The sequence below is a fragment of the Nyctibius grandis genome, chromosome 19, assembly GCF_013368605.1.
Source record: "Nyctibius grandis isolate bNycGra1 chromosome 19, bNycGra1.pri, whole genome shotgun sequence".
NCBI lineage: Eukaryota > Metazoa > Chordata > Aves > Nyctibiiformes > Nyctibiidae > Nyctibius > Nyctibius grandis.
Genome location: NC_090676.1, coordinates 3,687,886 through 3,712,012, shown reverse-complemented (window position 1 = coordinate 3,712,012; position 24,127 = coordinate 3,687,886). Strand labels below are relative to the sequence as shown.

The 24,127-nt window shown below is 42.6% G+C and overlaps 1 protein-coding gene and 1 long non-coding RNA gene across 2 annotated transcripts in view; one reads left to right on the top strand and one right to left on the bottom strand.

Annotated features, from left to right (window-relative positions):
- Positions 1-15,723, bottom strand: part of TAF4 (TATA-box binding protein associated factor 4) — a 38,929-nt gene extending 23,206 nt beyond the window's left edge. The window contains exons 1-2 of the mRNA XM_068416145.1: positions 15,408-15,723; positions 12,355-13,446 (exon numbers count right to left, since the gene is read on the bottom strand). Of these exons, the coding sequence (XP_068272246.1) occupies positions 12,355-13,446; positions 15,408-15,723 (1,408 nt within the window). The remainder of the gene's footprint in view (positions 1-12,354; positions 13,447-15,407) is intronic.
- Positions 15,724-16,261: 538 nt separating this feature from the next.
- Positions 16,262-19,970, top strand: LOC137672269 (uncharacterized). The gene is made up of 3 exons (XR_011049554.1): positions 16,262-16,391; positions 17,070-17,135; positions 19,617-19,970. It is a non-coding gene; the product is annotated as an uncharacterized lncRNA (long non-coding RNA).
- The last annotated feature ends 4,157 nt before the right edge of the window (positions 19,971-24,127 follow it).

Here is a 24,127-nt window from a genome sequence, read left to right as displayed (position 1 = left end):
GTGGCAAGATGCTGCAAACGTTTGACATGGCATAAAAAATGTGACAGTAATCATAAGCAAACTGTGCCATATTAGCAGAAGAAAGCTTTATAATAGTATCCCTTCTGTACTGTCAGAAGAGACATTGTTGCAACAAAAAGGAAAACAAGTGTCTGTGAGGTTATGCAAGTTGGTATCAAAAAAACCCCTACAAAGCAAAAGGGATGAGTCAACGCTCTGTAGGTGATTGGATCAGGCTATACAGAGACCCTGGCACGACAAAACCTTTATAAAAGGACAAAGTTTCCAAGATTTTCCCAATACAAAAAAGCTAGAAGAATACTGGAGAGACAGTTGGAGAAAAGGACAGCTGCCTATATAAACTACAGGAAGAACTTTCAGCAGAAGTGATACATACGACAGGGTCCCTTATTGCAGAAAAGGAAACGATAACCTAGTACTGACATCAACGCTGTCCAACAATCCACCATTCCTCCTCTTATGATAACTCACCCGCCTGGAAAAGTCCTCAACATATAGGAATGGGAGGCCAGGAAAAGAGGGAAGAACCTATCAAAGTCTACTAATCCACTGCAGCTCCATGAAAATCTGGGCAATTAAGGGAACCTCCTCTAACACAAGACAACTTTTAGCAGATTTAGAATTATTTACGTACGTCAAAGAGGAGGATCTGTAATAAACCAGCAGACGTGTAGCAGCTCACAAAGGACAATCTATACACCAACTCATTAGAAACAGTGATTACAAATTACGATGAACAGCACAGAACTTTAAACAGCAACACAGCTGTGGATTAGATGTTATCGAAGACACATTATTTTGTACCTGACGAGAGATGTGCACCACCCCATTAGATGCACTGTCTTAGTTTAGGTGCATAAACCTCAGGTGATCTGTGCTGAACAAAAAATCCTGAAAAAACTCTTACTTGAACTCTCTTGCCAAAGTCTTTCACACCATCAGCGATCCAGGCTCTTGGGTTTCATGAACAAATGTGGTTGGTTTGTGACTTCCATAAAGGTGTCTTAGCCCCACAAGGATAACAACAGTGCTTATGGAGAAGTCTACATAGTGCAGGCACCAGCTCCTGCAAACCAGCTAGCTGAGAAATAACCCACCACTATCTGTAACTTCACCTGCTCCAGAAAGCGCTTGCACTGCGCACTGGCACGGATGAGGTCAGCCTGTACAAACATGAGTTAGTAGTAGATACATTCCCTGCTGAGTTGCAGGTCTACAGGCTATAAAACTGCCAGGCGGTGATAGAGCTGTCCAGCACACTGGAGCAACCTGAGATCCTGTACCAGATTCCCTCACATCTTTTTTGAGAGTAACGGGCACCCTAACGCAGTGAATGCTGAGGTTTTGCACACAATTGTACTGAGAGCACACAGTGCACACCATGCTGAACACATCTGAAAGGTGCCTGTTAAACATTCAGCACCTGTTGTGCTTAAGGTGAGCTACAACTTGGCACAAAAAAACACGACTGTCAGGTGTTGCTTCAGAGCATCTCTAATACAAAACACTTGGGAGTCTCCCCTGACAGGCACTAAACATTACACCACCGTGAAGACTGGCATGGCACAGAGTTTTGGGCAAGAACTTACTACAGAGCTACAAAAGCACATCACTCCTTTCACTTTTCAACTCATGTCACTCTGGAATAAAGTCAAATTTTACCCACATACAATGCCTAAAAGTTTTGGTACAGCACTAGTTTACCACAGCACTCCACTCCATTTGCCTATCATCACTCTCCCCACATGCCCAATCTGCACACACAGATCATAACTAACGGTTATGGTCTGTGAAATGCTAATTCTTGAACAGCTGATTTACGATTATTGCCAATGTAGATGAAAGACACATTCTCAAAAATCATCAAGAATCCTGACTGCAGTGCTCAGAAAATGTATTTTGCACAGACCAAGTGCGCAAGTTCACAGTATGAAAAACTGTTTGTTTTTTCTTACTAAAGAGTCGAAAGACAAAAGAAACTCAACTTCATAGTAAAAGCTTTTGGTTACTCTTACTATGCAAGAACTCAGTTTCAAACTACAGATCTCAACTGTACTGCCTGAAAAGTGAAGAAGTGAATCATTTGTAAAGTATTGATTCACATGTCTTAAGAATATAGTTAAAGGAATAATGTCATGCTGGAGTGCCAAAAAGCCACTGTATTTAACAGTGATCCCATATGGAAAAAATCTTACCTGCTCAGTCGAAAAGGTGTGTAAGAAGTGTTTTGGGAAATATGTCATTTTATGTAGCAACAATTGACAAATGCTTCAACAACAATGTGATTTGAAACTATTCTGACTTTTCTGGAAAGCTATATTCCTTGAAAGTGTGTTAACACTCCTTTCAAGTCACGCATACAAAGCCAAAACACCAGAGTGCTCTGTCAAACTGCAACCCAATCATCACACAAATCTGTCTCTAGTACAATGCAGAAAGAACTAAGAAAAACCACTATCAAAAGCTAAACCAATTGCTTTAATTATTGACCTTAAAGCGATTCAGCTTTAGCTCTGCTATTAATTTCAATATACTTATATCAAACAACAATGCAATTATACCAAAATGGGATTTGTTTTTGAGAAAGGAAGACACAAAATAAAATGTCACTAATTATTTTGATGCGTTATTCTAAATAGGAGATTTTAAAACTCAACTACTCTTCGTTTCTGGCAAACAGTTTGTCTATACTGAGGCACATCAACACTAGTGCTGTTCAAGCACCTGATGAAATGGGAAGGGGCAAGCTACTTTGCATTTACCACAGTCTGCACACAAATACTTAATGAGGAATAATGCATTAAATCCATGTTATCTTCCTTCAAAAAGCAACACCCTAAACCAAGTCCATGAAAACCCAAAAAAAAACCGTATTTCTTTAATTTGTCCCCACTCTGAAGGCCCTACTCTAGGTATACACCCTGTGTAACTTTAGCAGTGACGAAATCCTTTGCTGATGCCACCTTTTCACCCAGAGCTGTGGGGACCCAACATTAGACAATTCCATGGACTGACAGCTACCCAGGGCAGCTCAGTGGAAACGTCCCCTTCAAACCCTCCTCTGCAGAAACAGCCTGCGATTTTGTGACTCTCTCACTGCCAATACAGAAGTTATTCTGCTTTGAGAATATGCCAAACACTGTGCCTGTGAGCTCAAATACAAGCTATCGATGTGGACATGATATTACATGTCATTTGGCTGATAGCAACATTTATTAAATAGCACTGCTTTTTCAGTTAGCCTGAACACAGAAATAAAAGTATTTTCACACCTGTAAGCTTGAATTCAGAAAGCTTTTAAACAAAATCAAGTCTAGTTTTGATTTTTACTAACCATCAAATGCACAGTCCTGAGTAATGACTAAGCTTAATGACTGGGTATGACTAACACTTATAAATAATTAGTGCCTTCCCTCCCCCTCCCCCATGGAGGAGAGTGAAGGAAAGAAAACCCGATGATACCCTGGAAAAAAGGAAGAATGAAAGGAAATAAGAAGCTGACGTTCATGGCATGAACACTTGTCTCTTCTTCCAGTCCACCCCTAATACTACTGCAAACATGACTGCACATACGTTTATTGAAAATTAACAGCTCCTCATGCTTTTCTATAAACTTCTGCACAGTTTAGCCACTCTCAGCCTTCCTACTCCCCCGACCTCCTCCACTGATCCCTCAGCAAACACTTTTCTGGTCACCTCCATTGACTCTTTTGCCACAGGTGCTGCAATTCCTCAGTGCTACTCCTTGGAGTTGGTACTTCTGACTCATGTGAGTACAACTGGTCCCACTCGCCCCACCACCACTTATGCTGAATGCACCTGATGTTATTATGTCCCAAGAGAGGCACTAAATCTAACCCTCCCCTACAGAAATATTAAATTAATAAACTGAAGGAAGGTGTGAAGACAGCTTACTGCAGCCTTGCTGCTCCCTCAAACCACTTAAAGAAAGACTAAAGCACGGCACCACACCTCATTGCTTAGTTTTTGTTTATACTCCGGTATCTAGAGCACACATTTTTCAACTGAATCTATACTGGTTGTCTGTACAGAGTCTATCCAGCATGTGCTTTATTCTGTACTAAAGTACTATGATGCCTTTTAACAGTTCAACTACTCTCAGAAGCATATATCAGTCAAGTTCTAATCATAAGTCAGACCATTTTTACTAGAGAGACTTACTTGATTCAATACACATCTTAGAACAGTCATGCTAGCCATGTAGAATAATATTACCTACAAGTTTTATGTTACTAGTTCTCTAGGTACTGGTTACAACATATTACTGAAAAAGATATTTTAGTAATACATTTTAAGGAAAAAAGCATCAAAATTAAAAGCTGCCTGGTGTTCATAATTTACAGTTCTAACTTATAAACAGAGCTCTACACTGACAAGAAGTTATTCAATTTTTATCAGTATAGTTTTTCAAATCCCACAAAAAGAGCTTGGCAACTGAGTCGAACCTTGCACTAAATCCTGTACAAATACACAGTAAAAGGACTGTCCTTGGGTAAAAGGATTTATAACCTATTTATGCACTTTGCTGAGAATCAGCCTTTTATGTTCAAAGTGTAACTTTCTGATCACTGGTAATACAAGTACAGAAATTCACCTTTTTAAAATGTTATTTCTAGTCTGACAACAGTTACAGAGCCAAAGATTATCTACATTTGTACAACGCCTTAAGACAGCTCTACTGCAGTGCTGAACTCTGCCTATACAGATCTCACTGCAGAAACAGGACGCAGCTGTGTCAATTCCTTATCATTATCACTTCTTCCTTGATTACTGATGATCTATACCATTATAGAGTGATGATAATCAAGGTTTTGTTCTCACAAAAAAATATTCTCTATTTAAAAAACCCTTAGTTAAAGGCATAAATAAGGCCTCAAGAACAACTATTTCAGTTTACATTAAATATTACACTAAAGACACATGAAGAAAATTACTCCAAGACGGGAGGCTTTGTGGTAAAAACTTGGCTCTCAATTCCTCGAGACACCCGTACCTCCAGAAGACGACCAGCATTTCTGGAAGGAAATTATCACAGAATAGAACGGGGGTAAACATTTCCAGATCAAGCTGAAGCAAAACTGTCCTAAAAGGTTAAAAAAACCCCAACCAACCATTTGCTCTGTTCCTGTGTCCATGGTCTCAATGAAAAAATGCCTCATCTAGTTTGAAATATGAGTGATCACACGGTCTTTATAGCTGTTTAATTACAGCCTGGCCTGTGTACAGTTTTTATGCTTCTCTCAACATTTGAGCTGGAAATGGGACACAACCTCCAGTGAGGACACAACCACATCGTTGTAGAAGATGCTTACTGTATAAGCTATCTTCCTTCTCTTACGAGGAAGCAGTATGCAAGCGGGCTGATACAGCAAAAACTGTATCCAGACAAGAAAGGTTTTACAACTTCCAAGAAACCTGTATCAGTATAAATACACAATGTGTTGCATTGAGGCAAGGCCTTAATTAGTTTAAAAACAAATTCAAGTTAATGCATTAACAACTTACAACAACACAAAAACAAAGCCTGAACATCCCCACAGCCACACCTCTCTAAAACAACTGTGTGCAACCTGTCAAAGGGACAGAGACGTACTGAGGCTTCGGGCCCAGAAGTGCATGAGGGAAACTTCGGCAACGTTCAGCGATCACAACTATTTGTGCACAGGAACATCCCTGTGGCCGTGCACAGAAAAAGCCCTTTGTAACTCGTGAGCACCACATACTCTCTCTAGAGTTTGGCCTTCCTTCACATACAGCTTTACAGTTCATAATACAACTGAGATAATGGTCTACTAAGTACGACTAAAAATTCCTATCATTGACTTCAGTTGTGAGAAACAATTTTCAAAATCATTTTTTTCATGCCGCTACCTCTTCAAATCTTCTTTCACAAGAGATAATATGCCTAACACAAAAAGGTTAAACTTGCTAATGCTTACTGTCTTCCAGCTGGCAGAAGCTGCCTTTTTAACATCAAGCAACAGCATCAAATTCAAGGAGCAGATTCAGACAGATAAATGGAGTTATAAACATTCATAAAGTTTCAGCACAGAGAACAAGCCTGACAAGAGTAGTTATTTTCAGGTAAAAATGCTGATTTCAAGTATTTCTGACAAAAACAGCATACAGTAACAAAGAAATGTTTAACATGTTGTGTTCACAAGTGACTTCTATGTCTAGTTCCTACCAAGCAGACTCTTAGTATTTGATCACACAGTTTTTATGAGAACAGAAAGCTAGAAAGCAAGCTTTCCACAAGCCAATCTCTTCTCTTTGCTAAAACCCGCTCAGGCTAATATCCATATTTTCAACTGCTTTCCTGAACTACTTCTCACACTTTTTTAGGATTCTGTTTACCTACAATTTCCCAAAACAGAGAAGACACACAATAGTAAGAGTTTTCATACACCAAACATTTCATTTGAAGGGAGTTTGTGATATCTGCTAATTTGTGTCTTATCACTGCCCAAAACTATTGCATTTTCATCTCAGATTGCTAACTTTGCTGCCGCATCCTCTGTTAGTAAATGATTCAAGTCCTGGGCAGCATCCAAATTTGTGGTCCTCAAACCAAGACACTGCATTTTAGAAGTAACCCACATAGATTTCCAGAGATGGAAAACTTGTTTAGCTCACCATGTAACTTTTGGAGTAGCAGAGTGCAAAATGGCTCAAAATAAATATCATTCACTTCTGGTCATTGACCAACAAGCTTGATCATAAGCCTAGTGACACACCAAAAAAAAAACCCTGAAAGACCACAGTTTGAAGTGTAGATAGGCATATGATATAAATCCATATGTGCTCTTGCGAAGGCTGTTGGGAACATCAGCATTTTCCACAACAGAACTGGACAATATGTAGTCAAAGTTAATAGTTTTCGTAGCTTAGTGGAATCACAACTACATTCCCATTAGATGCCACCACTTAAAGAGACACCCTTATCAGACATGTAGAATGAGGCATTGGTTTGCCTCATGACACTCATTTTGACAAAAACAAAAAAATCCTATCGTGCAGCCCTCTGACTTAAGTTCTTTGGGGTACAAAGCTAAGCATGCACGATTCCTCAGTTATGAAAGTTGCAGTAAGAACAAACACAACTTTCAGTCTGGCGACATATGGCAGATCTTATGTAGCAGATTTCAAATAAAGCAGAATGTTCCTTTTGCTGATGCATGATTTGAACATGAAATCCACCCCTCACCCAGAAGAGTTCTGCAGAAGAGATCCACAGTTATCTTTCAGAGAGAGAGATACCACTTTATGCGCCAAGTACAGGACTCCCGAGCTCTGATCTTGGCAAAATATCGATTCCCTCATGGCCTTGGGCAAGTCAGAACTTCTCTAATTTGTTCTTTCCCCCAGCTCTAACACAGAGTTCATACTACTGTATTTACCAACCACACAGGCATGCTGCAAGGATTAAGTTTTGTAAAATGCTTTGAAAATAAAACACACTCTAAGTACTATAAGAAGCTCCCATTATCATTGTGCATTACCGACATCATTTCTAACAAAATACAGCCATGCCAACACAGTTAACAGGCATAATATTGGCAGCACATGCAACACGCAGGGAAACTACCATCAGGATATGTTCGAACTCGCTTGCTAGTCAGTGAGAAATAGAAACAACCACATTCCACTACTTCATAGTATTTCTTCTGTTCCTTTCTATATTTCTTATATTATGGAAGTCTGTAGATTTCCTCATCTATTTATATTCCTAGTTACTTTAGGCACTTCTGGGGTAAATGCTTCAAGTACAAAGTAACCCAAAGAATGCCGCATTCAGTATGAAAAAGTAACAGAAACTGGTTTACAACGAAAAGATGGACTGATTCTTCCCAGCTTGCTGCCCTTCTCCTTCTTCTATCCACTCTCTTTTGCCTGACAGCCTAGCACCCCACCTCCTTATCGAAGGAAACTGAACTACTTCTGTGGCAGTTATTTGTCAGTGACTCCAACTCCAAAAAGTATGACTGCTCGAGCTAGAAGGACCTGAACCCATGCTTTAAATTAAGTATGTGTTCAGTAAGTTTTCCCATCCTAAAGCCACTATAATCAAGGCCTAAGTTAGAATCCTTCCTGGATAGCTAACACAAGCTAAAAATCATTGGTTTCTACAAAAGTTAAGTTTCCATTTAACACTAAATGAAGTTCCCGGCCTTTAAGTCCATGAACAAAACCTTGATACTGCGGATAGAAGTAGGCCATCCTGCAGGGTCTGAAGATGCACAGCACCCACGTTCGTCCATGTACCCCTTGCTTCTAGAAAGCACCAACGGAATGTTTCCACCAGCCGGCAGTTAGGTGGTAGTTAGGTTCGGAACTCCCGAACAGTCCGGTATGCAAAGGAGCCGCAGCAGTTTCAGTTGGGCAACGGCCCATCCTGCGGTCACCACGGAAACGGCACATGAGATGCCCTCCAGAAAGCAAGCAATGAAGAAGCCCAGCCTCATCCTCCATCATCAACTACTGGCAGATCCAACCGAGTTTTGTGAAAGTAATAAAGAAGTTTCATTATTAGATACAAAACAAAACGGTGACAGCAGTTGTACTGCACTACTGCGTTACCGATAATGAGAATAGTGGTCGTGATCGCAAAAGTAAAAACATTACATAAACTATAAAGACAACCTGTCCTGTCGGGGCAGGGGGGAAGTCTTTAGGATCAAGCTAGCAAATTTTCCTAAGTACTAACATTCACTCAGAAGGTAAAAGAAAAGAGGGGGACGGGGGGAAGTGAAGGTTTCTAGATTTCAGTTTCACCTAAGCTAGCAGAGAAAAACTGTCCAGACCTACCAGCTCTATATTGTTCTTATCGTGTACCTACAGCACTCTCCCTGACCTGCTCCTTTCTTTAAGCAGGCACCTTAAAAGCTTATTATGAGATGTTTGTACATAAAAATAAAGCAGAAGAGAGTAACAACATAAAGCATCTGCAAGAATAGAAAGCAAGTCTTTGAACCCTCAAGCTGACAATACTGCAAAAGTAAGCATGAGCTCATAGACACTGGTTTTGAAATTGTGTTATAGCATTGCTGGAGAAGACAGTACTTTGAAAAGTTATTTTCAAGTACACAAGGTTTGTCATTTTACAAGATGATTCTACCATGTGTCAGCGATGACCTCTAAACACTTGATGAACTCTTACATTGCAAAAGATTAATTTTAGGGCATAACCTCAGTTACGTTTTTCTGCAGACTCTTCTGAGCATCTGTAACAGCAGAACAGTGACTTAATGCTTTAACAAACTCACCAATTTCCTACCTCTTACCATATTATTGTACACAACACATTTCATATTATTGCTCGAAGTACTCCGAAACAAAGAACTTAATACAATTTATTTTCAGTCACAGTTTCAAAAGATGTTGCATCTTTAAAGTATCATTGTATAAAGAGAAATTTGCATTCCCGCTCCCTAGAAAATTATCTGACAATATTTTCTTGTCTTTGCTAAGAAGCTATAAATAAGGTTATTTTTGGACCTTCATTACCCAGATCTGTCCAACTGGATCACAAAGTTCCAAACACGGGCTCCTGAAGAAAAGACTAAGCACAATAGTCCTTTTCCTCAAAGATGTCTGTAGTGGAAAACCATTATTAACACACAGATGCTCTGAACAGTCCAGTTTCTTTGAGAAGCAACATACCAGAATCCAGTAAGGTCACAACAACTACAGCCCATTAGCTCTTCAAACATCTCTAATTTGGTCAACGTTGTTGCACAAGAACCTCGATGCAATACAAAGCATTATTCTAAAAGTAATGTATTTTAAAGAGTGTTGATCAAGCTTATTTTCAACATCCTCTTAAGAGAACATTTGAAACCTTTCGAGGTTTCTAATTTTCAAGTCTCAGGTTAATAACACTCACATTTTATATTCTGCTTTCCATACATGTGAAACTAACTGTATTTTGGAGAGCTAGAAACAGTAATTCAGGGTAAGAAAATAACTATAAAACATGTGCTGCTTATTGGTCAAACCTTCCATATGAGTTTTTTTCTAAGCATTTGTAAATCTTGTAAATCTAAGTCTTTGTAGACTTAGAGCTATTTCATGCACTAAGTCTTGCCACTTCTTATTACCACACACTATTAACTTTTAAAAACAAACTTGTGCATGCAAATTGGATGCACACAGTAGATCCACAGCATACAAGCACTACAGTTGCAGCTTCATTCTACCAAACTGCTTTTACAAATCTGGCCTATGATGCTGTAATTTGAAGCACAATTTCAAAAGCACAGTCATCTATTCTCCTCTCACTCTGAATGCATATGCACTCTACTAAAGATTAAAGCAGTTGCACGTGGCTAGACTTTCAGAGGTGCTTAGCCCTTGCACCTGTGAGACATTTGTAAGAGCTCAACATCCATCAGTTCTTAAGTGTTCTGGAAGAAATGCTTTATGCAAAACATTGTCAAAGTTGGCTACTTTCTCAAGGTATAAAAATGTAAACCAAAGTAATATAAAAAAAAAAAAATCTGTTCCACTGAAAAGAAACCTTTCCAATATTGTTTGTCTCATCATGCAAGAACCCAACTTCCAATTCCTACGTATTCAGTCATGTATACTTGCTTATTTTAAGAGTCACGCTATGCTTTTGTAGTTATAAATATTTTTTAAAGTGTAGGACAGACAAGAAAAGTGCTTAATAAAAAACCTCAAGTGTTTAGAACATACATTGTTTTACTTTGATCTATGGAGACCTCCAAAGGAGCAATTTATGGTCCAATTATGCTTAAGGACTGGCAACACTGCTTCTAAGAGTAACACATTTCAGTATGCTATGGCAGTTTGAAAACATCAGCTACCTGGAAAAAAGGTCCCACTGGACTCAACAGTAGCATTTTTCCCATAATCAGGTTTATAATGCAGTATTAGCGAAAACGTAGGTATACGTGGCAATAGACTGTAAACCTGAAAAATCCTTTGATACACTGTGGCAATAAATAAATAAATAAGTCTTTCCCAGTCTATCCATTTACAATTTCACATTAAGCACTGGGATTTCAACGTCTGAGTTTTACTGCTATTTTTTAAATCAGCAACATGTGTCATTCAAATTACTCATATAGGGAATAATCTACACAAAAAAAAGTGAGGAATATTTATGCCAGTTAGAACTCAGAGACACAGAATGTTTGACAGACTTCATCAAACTACACAGCATCACATACCATAAATAGCATATTACAGAAAAAGATGGTGTGTAGTAACACAGTATGGTTTCTGATCTACCTTCTGTGACAGGTGCAGTGCTTTAAGGTTGGTTCAGCGTTTCAATAGATGTATTTTTACTAAGACCAATTGAAATAGATGATACACAATCACCACCGATTTCATTCGGTACTAGTAGTAAAATTTAATTAGTTGTTCTTTGTATACTGCCCTGAAAACTGACTAGTAAGAATACAGCTATTACTATATATTATTAAAAAGACAGGAAACTATGTGTAGGTTCACACAAGTATTTTCAGTTAAAAATGAAACTGGATACAAGTACAAGCCTGGTTCAAAATAACAGCAAATATGTAACCCTAAATCTCCAAACCTAGGATATTTAAGGAGGGACAGAATAGTTCTCAGAAAATAAATGCTTCTCATCCTGCTTTTTACTCACCCACTGAGTTCAGGACTAGATTCCTTGTCCAGAGATGCTCAGCACTAAGCGTGAGACTAGCTACTACAAAAGCTGCAACCCTAGACACAACAGGGTGAGGTAAGGACATAGGAAGACTGCTTTTGTATCAGAACTCCAGTGACTAAAAAGACCATTATAAGCTTCAAAACTGTGAGTTTTTAAGTCAGACTTTGAAGGTATTTAAAGCAAAAGAAGGTAGTTTTCCTATGTTGCATCTGCTGCTTCTCTATTCACGAGTGCTCTGTGGTACTGGGGGCATGCAGGGACAGAGAGGGAAGTGAACACCACGTGAAGGTTAGACAAACTACTGACAAAACCGCCTTAAAAGTCAAAATGCCTTACGTGAAAATGAAATAGCAACATTTCATTTGACAATATTCCATTGTCACGCTCTGGCAGTTTGCAGCTTCATCTACACTCACATTGTAACAAGGATACCAGGCAGAATGATTTTCAAATTATTACTGTTGAAGTCACCCAAAAACGTACGCTAAGTAGTGAAATGCTACTATTCTACTACTCAAAACCAGACAATTCTCATTGTTAAATGTAATGCCTTTTCCACAATTAAACAGCAAGAAATCTTATTTGGATACCTTCCTTCCTGCAAGAAATACACCTCCAAAATAAAACTCCTCAATCCTCTTACTTACCTGGCGGTAACTGAAAATTCTGAATGTTAGTTGGATTCTGAGGTGGCTGAGGCAAACGAGGTGCTAAAACTGTAGGAGTCAAAGTTGCTCTGATTCCGCTCGTAGTTGCTGTTGGAGTCCTTGGCAGACTTTGTGCCACCGTATTGGCAGTGCCTTTAGCCATGCCCGTGGGGGTGCCAGGAGCTGCAGGAGGTATCCCACCAGGATTGGGAGCAACATTGGAGATCCCAGCTTGCATAGTTTGCCCAATAATCATGTTACCCCCTGTAGTACTGGGCTGGCCACCAGTAGCCAGCGTCTGCTGTTGGGATACTGCCTGGACAATAGTTTTAGGAGACTCAGATTTGATGACCTGTGTGGCGGGAGCTGCTGGCACAGTGGAACCAGACTGGCTGTTCACAAGCGATGTCTGAAGGGAAACTCCAGATCCCACAGTGGCTGTAGCAACAGCAGGAAAACTCCCCACACTGATGGTTGAATTGATCACAGTATTGCTCCCATTTTGAGTGGCTGCACCAGCTGCAGCTACTGTGGGTCCCGCTGTGTGAATCGGTGGCCTCACAAGCGTTACCGTAGGTGCCGCAGTTCCAACACTTGGTGGTGGCTGCGAGGAGATAACTGTGGGCGAGGAGGAAGATGCAGAGGACACAGCAGTATTAAGGAAAGAAGTCTGGATGACAGTGTTGGAAGCTGACGGCAAAACAGCGTTAACAGTATTATTTCCTTTCCCCACAGATCCGGGTCCATTGTTAACGAGAGGGGCAACAGCAGGTGCAGAAGCGGGGTTAGCAGTCACAGGAGTCCCAGAGAAAGCAGCACTTCCTGTATGGTGAGAGTTCATCACCACGTTACTCCCATTCAGAGTTTGCACTGTTGTGGTCCCAATCTTGCCATTCCTGGTGGACAAGGCAGTCGCCATGGTGCTGATAACCACTGATTTGCCCTGACTGAGGGTCCCTGGAGCAGCAGTGACTTCAGATCCTCCTGCTGCTGCAGTGGTGGTGCTGGTGCTCGTTGTGGTGGCTCCATCCAGAGCTGAAGTCTGGGACCTGGTGTTATGATTAATAACACCCCCTTGCACTCCTCCTGCTCCTGCAAAACAACAACAAGGTTAAACAGAGAAAATGAGCAAGAAGCGAAGCCCAGCGAAAAGAGAATGTTCTCCCTCATCACCAAGTCTTGTCCACCTCCCAGGCTGCCTGCCCGAAGCCAACAAAACGGGAGAGAGTACAAACTGAAGATGGCTTTGAAGACATTATCTTGAATCCCCCAATTTCCCACCCAAGACCAAGAGATTGAATATTAATTGTAACACCCCTGCTTTCAACACTACAGCAAGACAAAACAGGGAAAACAGATTTGATATGAACCAAGGGAAGGGAGAAGGAAGATCATCTTGGACCTCTTCCCCATCCTAGAGCCTGACATCACATTTAGCCACAGAACTGCAATTGCAGGGAGGGAAAAATGGCAATGGAAGACACGTTAATAAGACATATTACCTAGGCCCAGCACATGTTACCCTCTAATCCTTTCATCTCCTACAAAGTAAGTCAGTTTGATCAGGACGCTCAACAACAGCAAAATATGAAAAAGTGAAAGGAAAGAAAAATATCAAACTGGCAAGATAAGAAGTATTGCAAGGCCTGGAGTAGGTTACCAGAAGACCCCTCCACATTATTACAGAATTGTTCTCCTGGATCTGAAGTTCCCTCAGCCAGAGATAGGTAAAAATAAATAAATAAAAAGCAAAGCTGGTTTTGAGAAGGGACAAGATGATGTAGCTTCTTGTCCTGAATAATCCTCATGCCCCTTGATGAGGCCTGGTGTTATCTCAAGTACAGTCACACACAATCCGAGGTCCTGGCCCTAAGGAGACAGAAATGGGAAAAAAATAGTGACAGACAGATACCGAGATGCATGTTATAAAGGTTAAGGAGATCCTCCAGAAGAGCTTCATTGATCATGACAGAAGGTCTGTAATATCTTCTTACACTTTAGCAACAAGAAAGCAAGCAAAAAAAGAAAAAAATATGGGGGAGATGGGAGGAATTGCACAGAGATTCTGGGGAGACTTTTAATTCCCCTGAAAAACAGCTTCCCTCCATTCTCATGTAGTGAGCCCTCAGTCCCAGCCTTCACACTATCCCCCTACAATCTTCACAACACGAAGAGGGGGAATATTCTCAGGTAGCTACGGAGGAGGGGGGGGTGGGAGAAGACATTGTACAAGGTGGGGTGCTGTGGCCTGAATTCCCCCCCTTCCTGGGACCCGGTGTTGTGACAACACCCCCTTGAGGGCAGAGGAGGAAGGAGAGGTGTTGAATGCCCCCTCCAAGCCCCTGGAACAAGGGAGGGGGTGGGGTAGCAATATCCAGGCAGGCAGATATTGGGGGGGGAAGCATTTTGAGGGACTTCCTCCCCTCGATATCCCCCCTCGCTTCCTCCGCCACAGGAAATAGGTGTCATGATTAATAACACCCCCTTGCACTTCAGCAACAGAGAAGGGGGAGGGGAAGGAGCGTTTACACAGACAGCTAAGGCGGCATTATCGAGAGGGAATCCCCCCCATAACCTCCACCCCTGGAAAGGGAAGGGGAGCAGTCACAGACGGCATAGGAGGCACAGCCATTACCAAGGTGGTGGGCTCTGCCTCCCTCAGCCCCCTCGGATTTAAGAGAGCCCTTTTACACTCCACCAACAAGGGCAGGAAAAGAAGAGGGGACCGGCAGAGTCACAGACGGGCATTGCCGGCTCGTTCTGCGGGGACGCTGCCCCCACACATGATAAAACACCCTCTAGTAAGCAGAAGCGAGGAGGGAAAATAAAGGGGAGGGAGCAGAGGCGCGGATACACACCGAGGGGGCATGATGAGGGGAGGCTGTCCCCCATATGATCGATACCACCCTTTGCACTCCCGCTCCTGCCACAACGAGAAGGAGGAGAGAGGGAAAAGGGGGGAAAGCAGTGAGGGAAGGAGGCAGCCGGAGCTGGGGAGTGGGGGGAGGGGAGGGCCCCTCTCCCTCGGAGCCCCCCACCCCTGCCCATGTTACCTGCTTTTGTGATCTCTGGGGCACTCAGTCCCATCTTGCTGCCGCTGCTGCTCTCTGTTTGGGCATTAGCATTGCCTCCTACTACTACTCCTCCAGGGCTAGGGCTAGGGCTGCTGCTGCTACTGCTGCTGCTCACAACATGGTTCCCCAGCAGCCCCCCAGCGGCCCTCAGGGGCTCCTGCGCCTTGTGGTGCTGGTGGTGGTGGCCGGAGGCCGCCAGCTGGGACTCCAGGGAGCCCACCAGGTCGCTCACCACCTTCTCATCCACGTCCGTGTTCAGGAAAACCTCATCCAGCAGATCCGAGCCCGCCGCCATCTTTTTTTTGGAGGGTTCCTGTGAGCTGCTCCCTCCTCCCCCCCCTCCCCTTTCACTCCTCCCTCCCTCCCCCCACCCCACACACACACTCGGCCCCCGCCGACTGCGCAGGCGCGCGCGCCCAGCCTCACATCACCGGCCGGAGAGGGATTCCGCCCGCCGCTGATTGGCCGGCGGCCGCCTATAAAAGGCAGGGCAAATGGCTGCGAGCGCTTAGTTGGGGCCCGGGCGGCAGCGGCCCGGCCATGGCGCGGCGCGGCGGCCGGGCAAAGGGGGCGGGCGGCGCCGGCGGGCCGCGGCTGTAGGCGCGGGCGGGGCCGTGCGGGCGGCCGGCGGGGCAGCGGAGGCGGCCGACGGTTCTTTGTCTGCCTCGGCCCAAAATGGCTGCATGTTTCCCCGCTGCTCCCTGCGTCCGGGTCTCCCCCGCCGCCGCCAGTCTGAAGGGCGCCCCACACCTGTGCCAGCTGCGTGTAACTGATCCACCGCCGGCACGGCGGGGGGGGGGGGGGGAGGGAGGGCGGCCGAGCCCCACGCCCAGCCCCGGGCGGGGGCAGCGGGCAAGGAGGGGCGCGCCGACCCCCGCACCTCCCTCCGCCGCTGGCAGAGGCGGGCTGCCCCGGAGCGCTGCCAGCCCAGCCGGCCGGGGGCTGCCCCTCGGTGCGGCCGCGGTGGGTAGCAGCCCCGCCGGCCGGGCCGCGGGGGCGGGCGGACGCCGCCGCCGTGTGCCAGGCGCGGTCTCGGCAGGCTTCCCTCCGCGGCCTGAGCAGCCTGACTCAGCACGGCGGGGCCCGCGGCGGAGGGGCTGGGGCGAGCGCCGGGAAAGCGCGCCCGAGGAGGGAGGGCGGCTGCGATTTCAGCGCTGGGAAGGGAAAAGGGAGAGGGGAGGGGAGGGGATAAAAGCGAGGGAGATCCCAATTTTAAACGGTCCAGTCGCAGCTCCCAGCCCGGCACCGCGAGGCGGGGGCCCTGCCGCGCCGGGGACGATCCCCGCCTGTGTGTCAGCGTGCGTTACACCCCCGCTGCCGCTTAACCCTTGGGAGGGGAGAGCCGTGCGTCTGCAAAACGGCACTTAGCGGGGAGCCGTGCGCCCTGCCGCCTGCCCGAGGGCTGCTCCCGGCCGCAGGCAGGGCCGCGCCGCGCCGGGCCTCGGCTCGGAGCGCCGGAGCCGGCTGGGGGTGCGGTGGTGCTCAGCCAGGCGCTGGCTGCAGGTGGACATGTCTTGCAGAGCGGCGGCCTTACTGTAGGGAGCTGCACTTTGACCTTCTTGTGCAACCATCATAAAGGAAGTAAATATAGTTAAAGTAAAAATACAACCTGCCTTTTTAATAAACGCTCTCTTTTGCCAGGCACTGTTTCCCCAGAAAACTGAACTGTTGGAACAATATTAACTGAAAGATAAATCGTAACATGTGGTAAGTTTTAAGGGGTATCAAGCTTAAAATAGCACCTCTTATTTCAGTAGTATAAAATAAGCTTTGCTCTTACGTATTGGGAATGGGTGGAATTAGAGGCTGGAACCATGTTACAGTGGGACCGACTCAGCACCTGCTGACGCCCTGGCTGACAATGCCCAGAACTGACTGGCCTGATAGCAGACTGAAGGCTGCGAAGGTGGAGACTTGGAAGAATAAGAGCTATGAGTTATCTGCGAGAAGGGATTGCTTTAAATAGGTCAGAGACAGAGTATTCTCTACTTAAGGTTGCCCAAACATGGGTGTCAACGCTTCCTGCATTACATATTTGTGGTGATCACTTAACTTGTAGTACTGTAACATGAATTAAATTGCTCTGCTCACTAGCTGGCCCCAGGAGCTATGGGAACAGTGCTGAAGTACTGTCCCATGCCTTACCCTGCCCCCAAATATGCAAACGTGTCTACAAGGGAGAAGCTGTTTGCCAAAAGCTTGCAGGGGAAACATAAAAACTGATAGGTATTTGTTCTTAACATATAGGCCTCAAATAATAGGGTGAGTAAATGTCTTTAAATCAAAAGTCTTAGAAACACAGTTTATGGTAAAGGGATATTACTCTTCTAGTTTGTCATGTCCTCCTCTCACCTGCAGTAGACTTTGGCTGCTGAGTAAAAATTACAACACTGAGCCTTTCCTAAGGCTCCAATCACTTCACCAGGTGGCATCACTAGGAGGTACTGCCTAACTCCTCCGAGAAGTTTTACATTAATCTTTTATTGTTGCTCTCAAATGTTTTGTACTCTGCAGCTTTTCTCAGTCATCATTTGAAACAAGGGAGAGAAAGAAAACGCCCTTTCCTTCTCTCTGACTTTTAACTTCCATTTTATCAATTTTTGCCAACTGACAATGCTGCAAAGTAGCTGTGATATTACAGACATTGTTGTAGGTCATGTTGCCCATGTCTTACAAGGCAGGAATGCTGCTCGAAGCAGGGCTGTCCCGACCAGTTTGCTGCTGCCACAGTCGAACACATTGCTAGTTTTAGCTATGGTGAAATTCTATAAGCAACATACCAAGGAACTATCTAGAATAGAAGTCTGGTCACATTCCCTAAACAGTGGAAGAGTTAATCTACATCAGCTGCTCAAATGATTTATTAAGGGTAAAAAGCTAGACTTAAGCCAAAACAGCCTGAAGGTGCAGAGTGGCTGCACGTCTTTCTTCCATGGCATCTAACCAGGAGCGCAGCCCAGCGCTGGGCCGCAGCGCCAAAGAGAGAGTGACAGGAGAGACGGATGAAATTATCAGATGGCAGCAGCAGTCAGCATGAAGGGTCAGAGCAGCCTCTAGTCTTCTACTGCTTGCATTCTAGGACAGCTTGAATGTAGTTTACAGTTGCATACAAAACTAGAAATAAAAACCTAGAAATCTTCGTGTCCTTGTTATAACACTCTCTTTAGTGTACCATATGGCACACATACCATATTAGGGAAACAACTGTACAAAATTACAAGAGCCACTAAGATTCATTACAACTTGTTCATTAAGTGTGTAGGATTCATTACTGAATATTTTATCTTTTCATACTCTCTGCCTCTTTGACATCGGAAGTAACTTTCTAGACTGGATTCTTCATGACTGGGATTCCAGCTCCTCTCTACTGTACTGCTCACCTTCTGTTTTAAATGGTATAAAAGAGAAACTTGCATAAGAATTCTAGTATTGGATTACTGGTAATTACCAGTGTTGGTGTAGGAATAGTCAGACTCAACATACAGTGAATGCTATGTATTTCACCCATGAGCAATTACATCAAAAGGTCTTGAACATTACAGGTACGTATGGATTCTCTCTACTGTCAGAGTAGAAGCTAGCAGGAGCTGTACAGGAAAAATGGAGCGTAGCCTGCTGCTTTTAGTATATTATTATTTAAAATACTTATTTTTTTCCCCTAGAACTACCCTATGTAGATCATGGCACAAAGACTGTGTCTCAAGATACAAGTGTTAATGCAATTCTCTTTCTGTTTGTTTTCTAAAAATGTAGTTAGCCCAGAATTCATTACAGGAACATCGGACAGAGGTGACAGCAGTATGGATTATGGTGATAAGGGACATATCAGAGAAGGCTACAGATGGTTTGTGAGGAGAGTTGCTTTTGGTTGGCTCTATGCAGCTCCTATGAGTCTTAACTGACCAGTCAGAATCCTAAAGTCCCATCAATAAACAGATGAAAAACTGATAGTGATATTTTTGACTGGTGATTTTTTGCTCTCCTTTCCTGTCCCTGTCTCTGCTCCTTACCCAGCCACTGATCTTTTAAAATGCTGAAAGGTGGGGTTTAAGCAGTAATACCTTGATTCCACAAGTTCAGTCAAACAAGATGACAGAATCCACACAAATTTTGGTTTTATTCAGAAAGCTTCACTGGCCTCGTAGCCAGTATCCCACCCTGCCTTTCTGCCTTGTATCCCATTTCCAGTTTTTCTTGAGGAGCACAAGAGCTCACTGGACAATGTGACAAGTACACAGTGTCAGGAGGAGACAAAGGAACGGAGCCCTGGTTGAAGACGATGCAGTCCTATGCAGAAGCTCCCAGTTGGTAAACTTGGAAGTCTGTGTGCTGATTCCTCTGCAAATGGGTGTCAGTCTGCACTAACAAGCATACAGCAAAAACAGCAAGACTTCGTATGCGCCTGGAATACAAATGTTTGACAATCTGTAAGAAAAATATTCCTGTTTTAAATATTTTAATTTAGGGGTGAATGCAGTCTTACTACAGACATGCACATGGAGATAAATAAAACGATTTTAGTGCCTCTTTGCAGTCTATGCACTTTACTGTATTCTCCTTGGAGTCTCAAAATATTGTTAAAGTTTTGGTAAAATCATCCCGTGTACTTCGGCTGTCCTTAGGTGAATCCCTGAAGAGTCTAGTGCTGCTAATAGTCAGAGATTAATATTCAAAATTAAGTATGGTATGCTCCAGGAAAATGTCTTAATCCTGGCATTGTAAAATAAAGAGAGGTGAACAGTAGATTTGGAAAGCAACTGTACAGTCCCTTTTTATTTTATGATAATCATACCTACCTACACTCCTATTTCCACTTAACGACAGTGTCTCTCCTGATGCATACTAGACCATTTCTGCTAGCTACAGAAGCACCAGCCCTTTGACTGCAATTCAGTGTTCCAGACAGAACACCTAGCACAATGCTGCTATGAAAGAGGTATGGCAGAACCACCCACTTAAATAACTGTATATATCTGCATAACAGTTACTGGAACTCCAGAAGTGGAGCGGAAAAACAAACAACTCTTCATAAAATATATTTAATTATAGTGAGATATGATTGAATAAATACATTATGTGACAGCTTAAGGGATATCCTCTTTTTAGAAAGAAGGTATTTAACAATACCTAGTTATTAATTGGGAAATACATAGAAAATATCTGTTAGAGAGAGAGTACTTACAAGCTTGATGTTCAGAAAGAAAAGTTAGCTGAGCACACAACTGCCTTGGCAATCTTCTCTAGTTTTTGTGAGACAGAAGACTCTCTCACTAATACATGCTACATGCAATTCACATGGGGGTTATTTAAGTACGGCTGTGCTGAGGCATAGCAAAGTCCATGCAACTCAACATCCTGTGCCCAAAAGAAGATGCACAGAGAATATACTGTGGCATAAAGTATTATTGTTTAAAGGCTTTAAAGGCTTTACAGTATAACAGAGCTACGGAATAGTCTTTCCTTCCCAACTGCTCTTTAACTCGTCATGCTTGTTACCGCCTGCCAAGATAGGAAGTATCAAGACTCATCTGTAAAGGAAGAGCTAGGGAACTTTACTCAGAAAAAGGAGCACTCGTATAAGAAGATGAAAGTTTCCAACTACACACCCCAGCAGCTAGCAGATATTTTTTAAAGCAAATCTTCTGAATGGAGATTACTAGTAAATGTCCAGAGTTATGTCTGTGGAAGAGACAAGAAGCAGGCATGTCAACAAAGATTTGTGGTTTATCTGTTCTGAAAAATTTCTTGTGCAAGTCTACATGATTCATGGGAAAAACAAAATTATTAAAAGATTAGTGGTCCTTCTGGTCACTACAACTAGCATCAATAATTTCACATATTTTGAATTTAGCAAATTATTAGAACTGACTGGGCAAAATGAAAATGCTTTCCTCTAAGCAAATTAAAGTAACTTTGGAAAATTAAATCACTATTTCCAAGGGATACTCTGACACAGTATGTCAAGAAAATGTGTCTACTGATGGGTCTCATTACTGGAAATCCAATTTGCACATTTTACAGTCAGGATTTGTTATAATATGTTTGAAATATTTCTTTTTAGTGAGAGGTGACTTTGGCAGTTTTTGCTTCAATTGTTCTGGGATTCTTTGTGAGCAAAGTATTACCCTGCCAGGGATGTTTTCTCAACAATATACCCTCAGACAACCTAAGCAGGATACTAATACAATGGATATTCCAGTTCTAGACTCTTTTGTGCCCTCTTAATTCAGAGTTTTTCTAGTTCTTCCCTGAGCTTTCCAGCATCATTCAATATCTAACATTCTCTCCACCAGTCCTCACTGTTTATTTTTTGAGCAGTGCAGATCACTGGTCCTCTTCCTTCTTTATTCCTCTTCTAGATTCCAATTCTCTATCTCCCACCAATTTAAAAAACAATGGACAAATTGGTCTGTTGCCTCCAGACAAAGCTTGGTAGCTTGCTGCGGTCAGAAGGTAGCTTCTGTTCTACTTACAGCTCTGTCCAGCTTCACACATGACATACAGTAATGGTCACTCGGGTCACTCTTAAGAGGTTTAGTTAGAATGACTTAACTTGAGATGTAAAGGCCACAAAATTTCCGTGTCTATGTCAACATACTAACTGTTCTCTTGTCACTGATTATGCTGTATGTGCTGCTGGGCATTGCTTCCTCATCTCTCTAATACTCTTCTGTGTATTAGATTCTAGGGGAATAGTGATGCTATTACACTCTCCGTTCTGTGCATCGAGAGCAGAGCAGCATGCACTCTTAAAACTGGAACTCCTTAAAGAATTGAAGACTGCTTGATTTTTTTCCAGTCAATACCATGATACAGCAATCTTAGATCATTGCCTTTTTGCCCCATCAAAAAGAGCTTTTACTGGACACTTGTTTAACAATTGACCAGTTATGGCAATCAGTGTTATCCTCTTTCTTTATACGCTTCTCTCCGCTCACTCACCTTCAAAAATACATAAATAAAAATAAATGAAAGAACTGAAGATAATCTTCATCTCGTTTGTTCTTGGTCAGTGTCAAGAACAGGTACAGTTAATGCCACATCAGTCATGAAACAGCAGTTGCTGTAGATGAAAACATTTGTCCTATGGAATTTGATAGGCATTTGTTTTATCACAATGCCTAGAGACTGTAAGTTACAGGAACAGAGCCGGACACATTCTTTGTCCCTATGTCCCCATCTAAATCATTCAATAGCCCCATGGCACCCCTCTTTTAAAATAGAGGAGTTATTTAAAAAGAGGATTGTGTGTGTGCCTGAATATACACATTTTATACACAACATATAATGAATATGAATATACACAACAACAAGAAATGCCAAATGAAACTAACAGGCTGAAAAGTTGGTAAAACTTTCACCGTATGCACAATACATGTCAAAATCCAGATTCTTGTAGATTTGAACTGGAAGAATAATCACATGTGCAAGAACTTCTAAAAGTTGTCTTCGGATTACAGAAATGGCTAAATCATTTTCCCTGCTCCGCCTCTAGTTCGTAGTCTGCCAAATGCGCTTACCAAGCCTTATGGGACGATAGGATTCCTCAGAGCAACCTGACTAATCTTAGTGACATTATAAAGAAAACAGACACCAAAGACACAGAACTGGAAAGTGTAGACAGAAGAGGTATGGAAACACCATCATTTAGAGAAAAAAAATGAAAGAAATCTAGTAAAGGAGGTTTGTTTTGGTTGTAATGAAATGAGATTGTATCTAAACATTTTGTGGATTTGGAATGCAAAAAGTATGTAAGCAAGAGTTTGCCAAGTTTTTTTTTAATGACTTCTCTGTAATAACTGATTAAAATAAATCATGCTGTAGCTTCTTTATTGAGCTGCCTCAGACTTAATGAAAACACAGCACGAAAGGCTATTATACAAGTTGTTTTTTTTGAATTCTCCAGCAGTCATTTGAAATATCCAGCAGTTAGGGATATTATTCCAGACTATAGGTTACTTCCTTACACTACCTAAAATATACTCTCACTATCAGAGACAGAGTTCAAGGACTTGCCCCTATTCCTTTAATGAGCTTTTGCTCATTTTTGAAACTCCAAACAAATTCAGTAACTCAATTAAATATGGGATGTGTTCCCACACTTGACAGAAGAAACTAGTACGTGTTTAGAAGCAAGTCAGACAAATATTTTCTCTCTCAAAATACAAGATGGGAAAAACTTCCAATCCAAAGGAAATGACACACCCAGATGGAGGGCCAAGTTTTTTTATGTTAAGTTGTTTCTTATTGTCAGTTTTGTCTGTATGGAGTTACTTGCAATACTCTTCCATTACCACAGAAGTATAACAACATTGCCGTAACTATTACTTAATTTTCTAGCTAGGACAGTAAACCTATCCATCTGTGTAAACTAACCATTTATTAACGACCAGACAAAATGGCAGGCAACAAATATAACATCTTGTTTAGGAAAGATGATTAGTTAGGGAAGCAATAGACAATTTGTATGGTCTTGTGTAAGAAAGTCAAATTGTTTCTATGAAACCATAAAACTTGTTTCTCTTAATTATTTTCAGCAGAGCAAAGGAGGGAGCTAGTTTTGCTGCTCTGTACAGTTTAGTGGGCCAGTAAGTTTACTCACTCATTACTATTCCTTGACATGAAGCCGTTTAAGTAGAATTGTATGGCTTGGCAGCCTGAAGCCATCCCTGCTACACCCTCATTCCCAGCAAGAACCC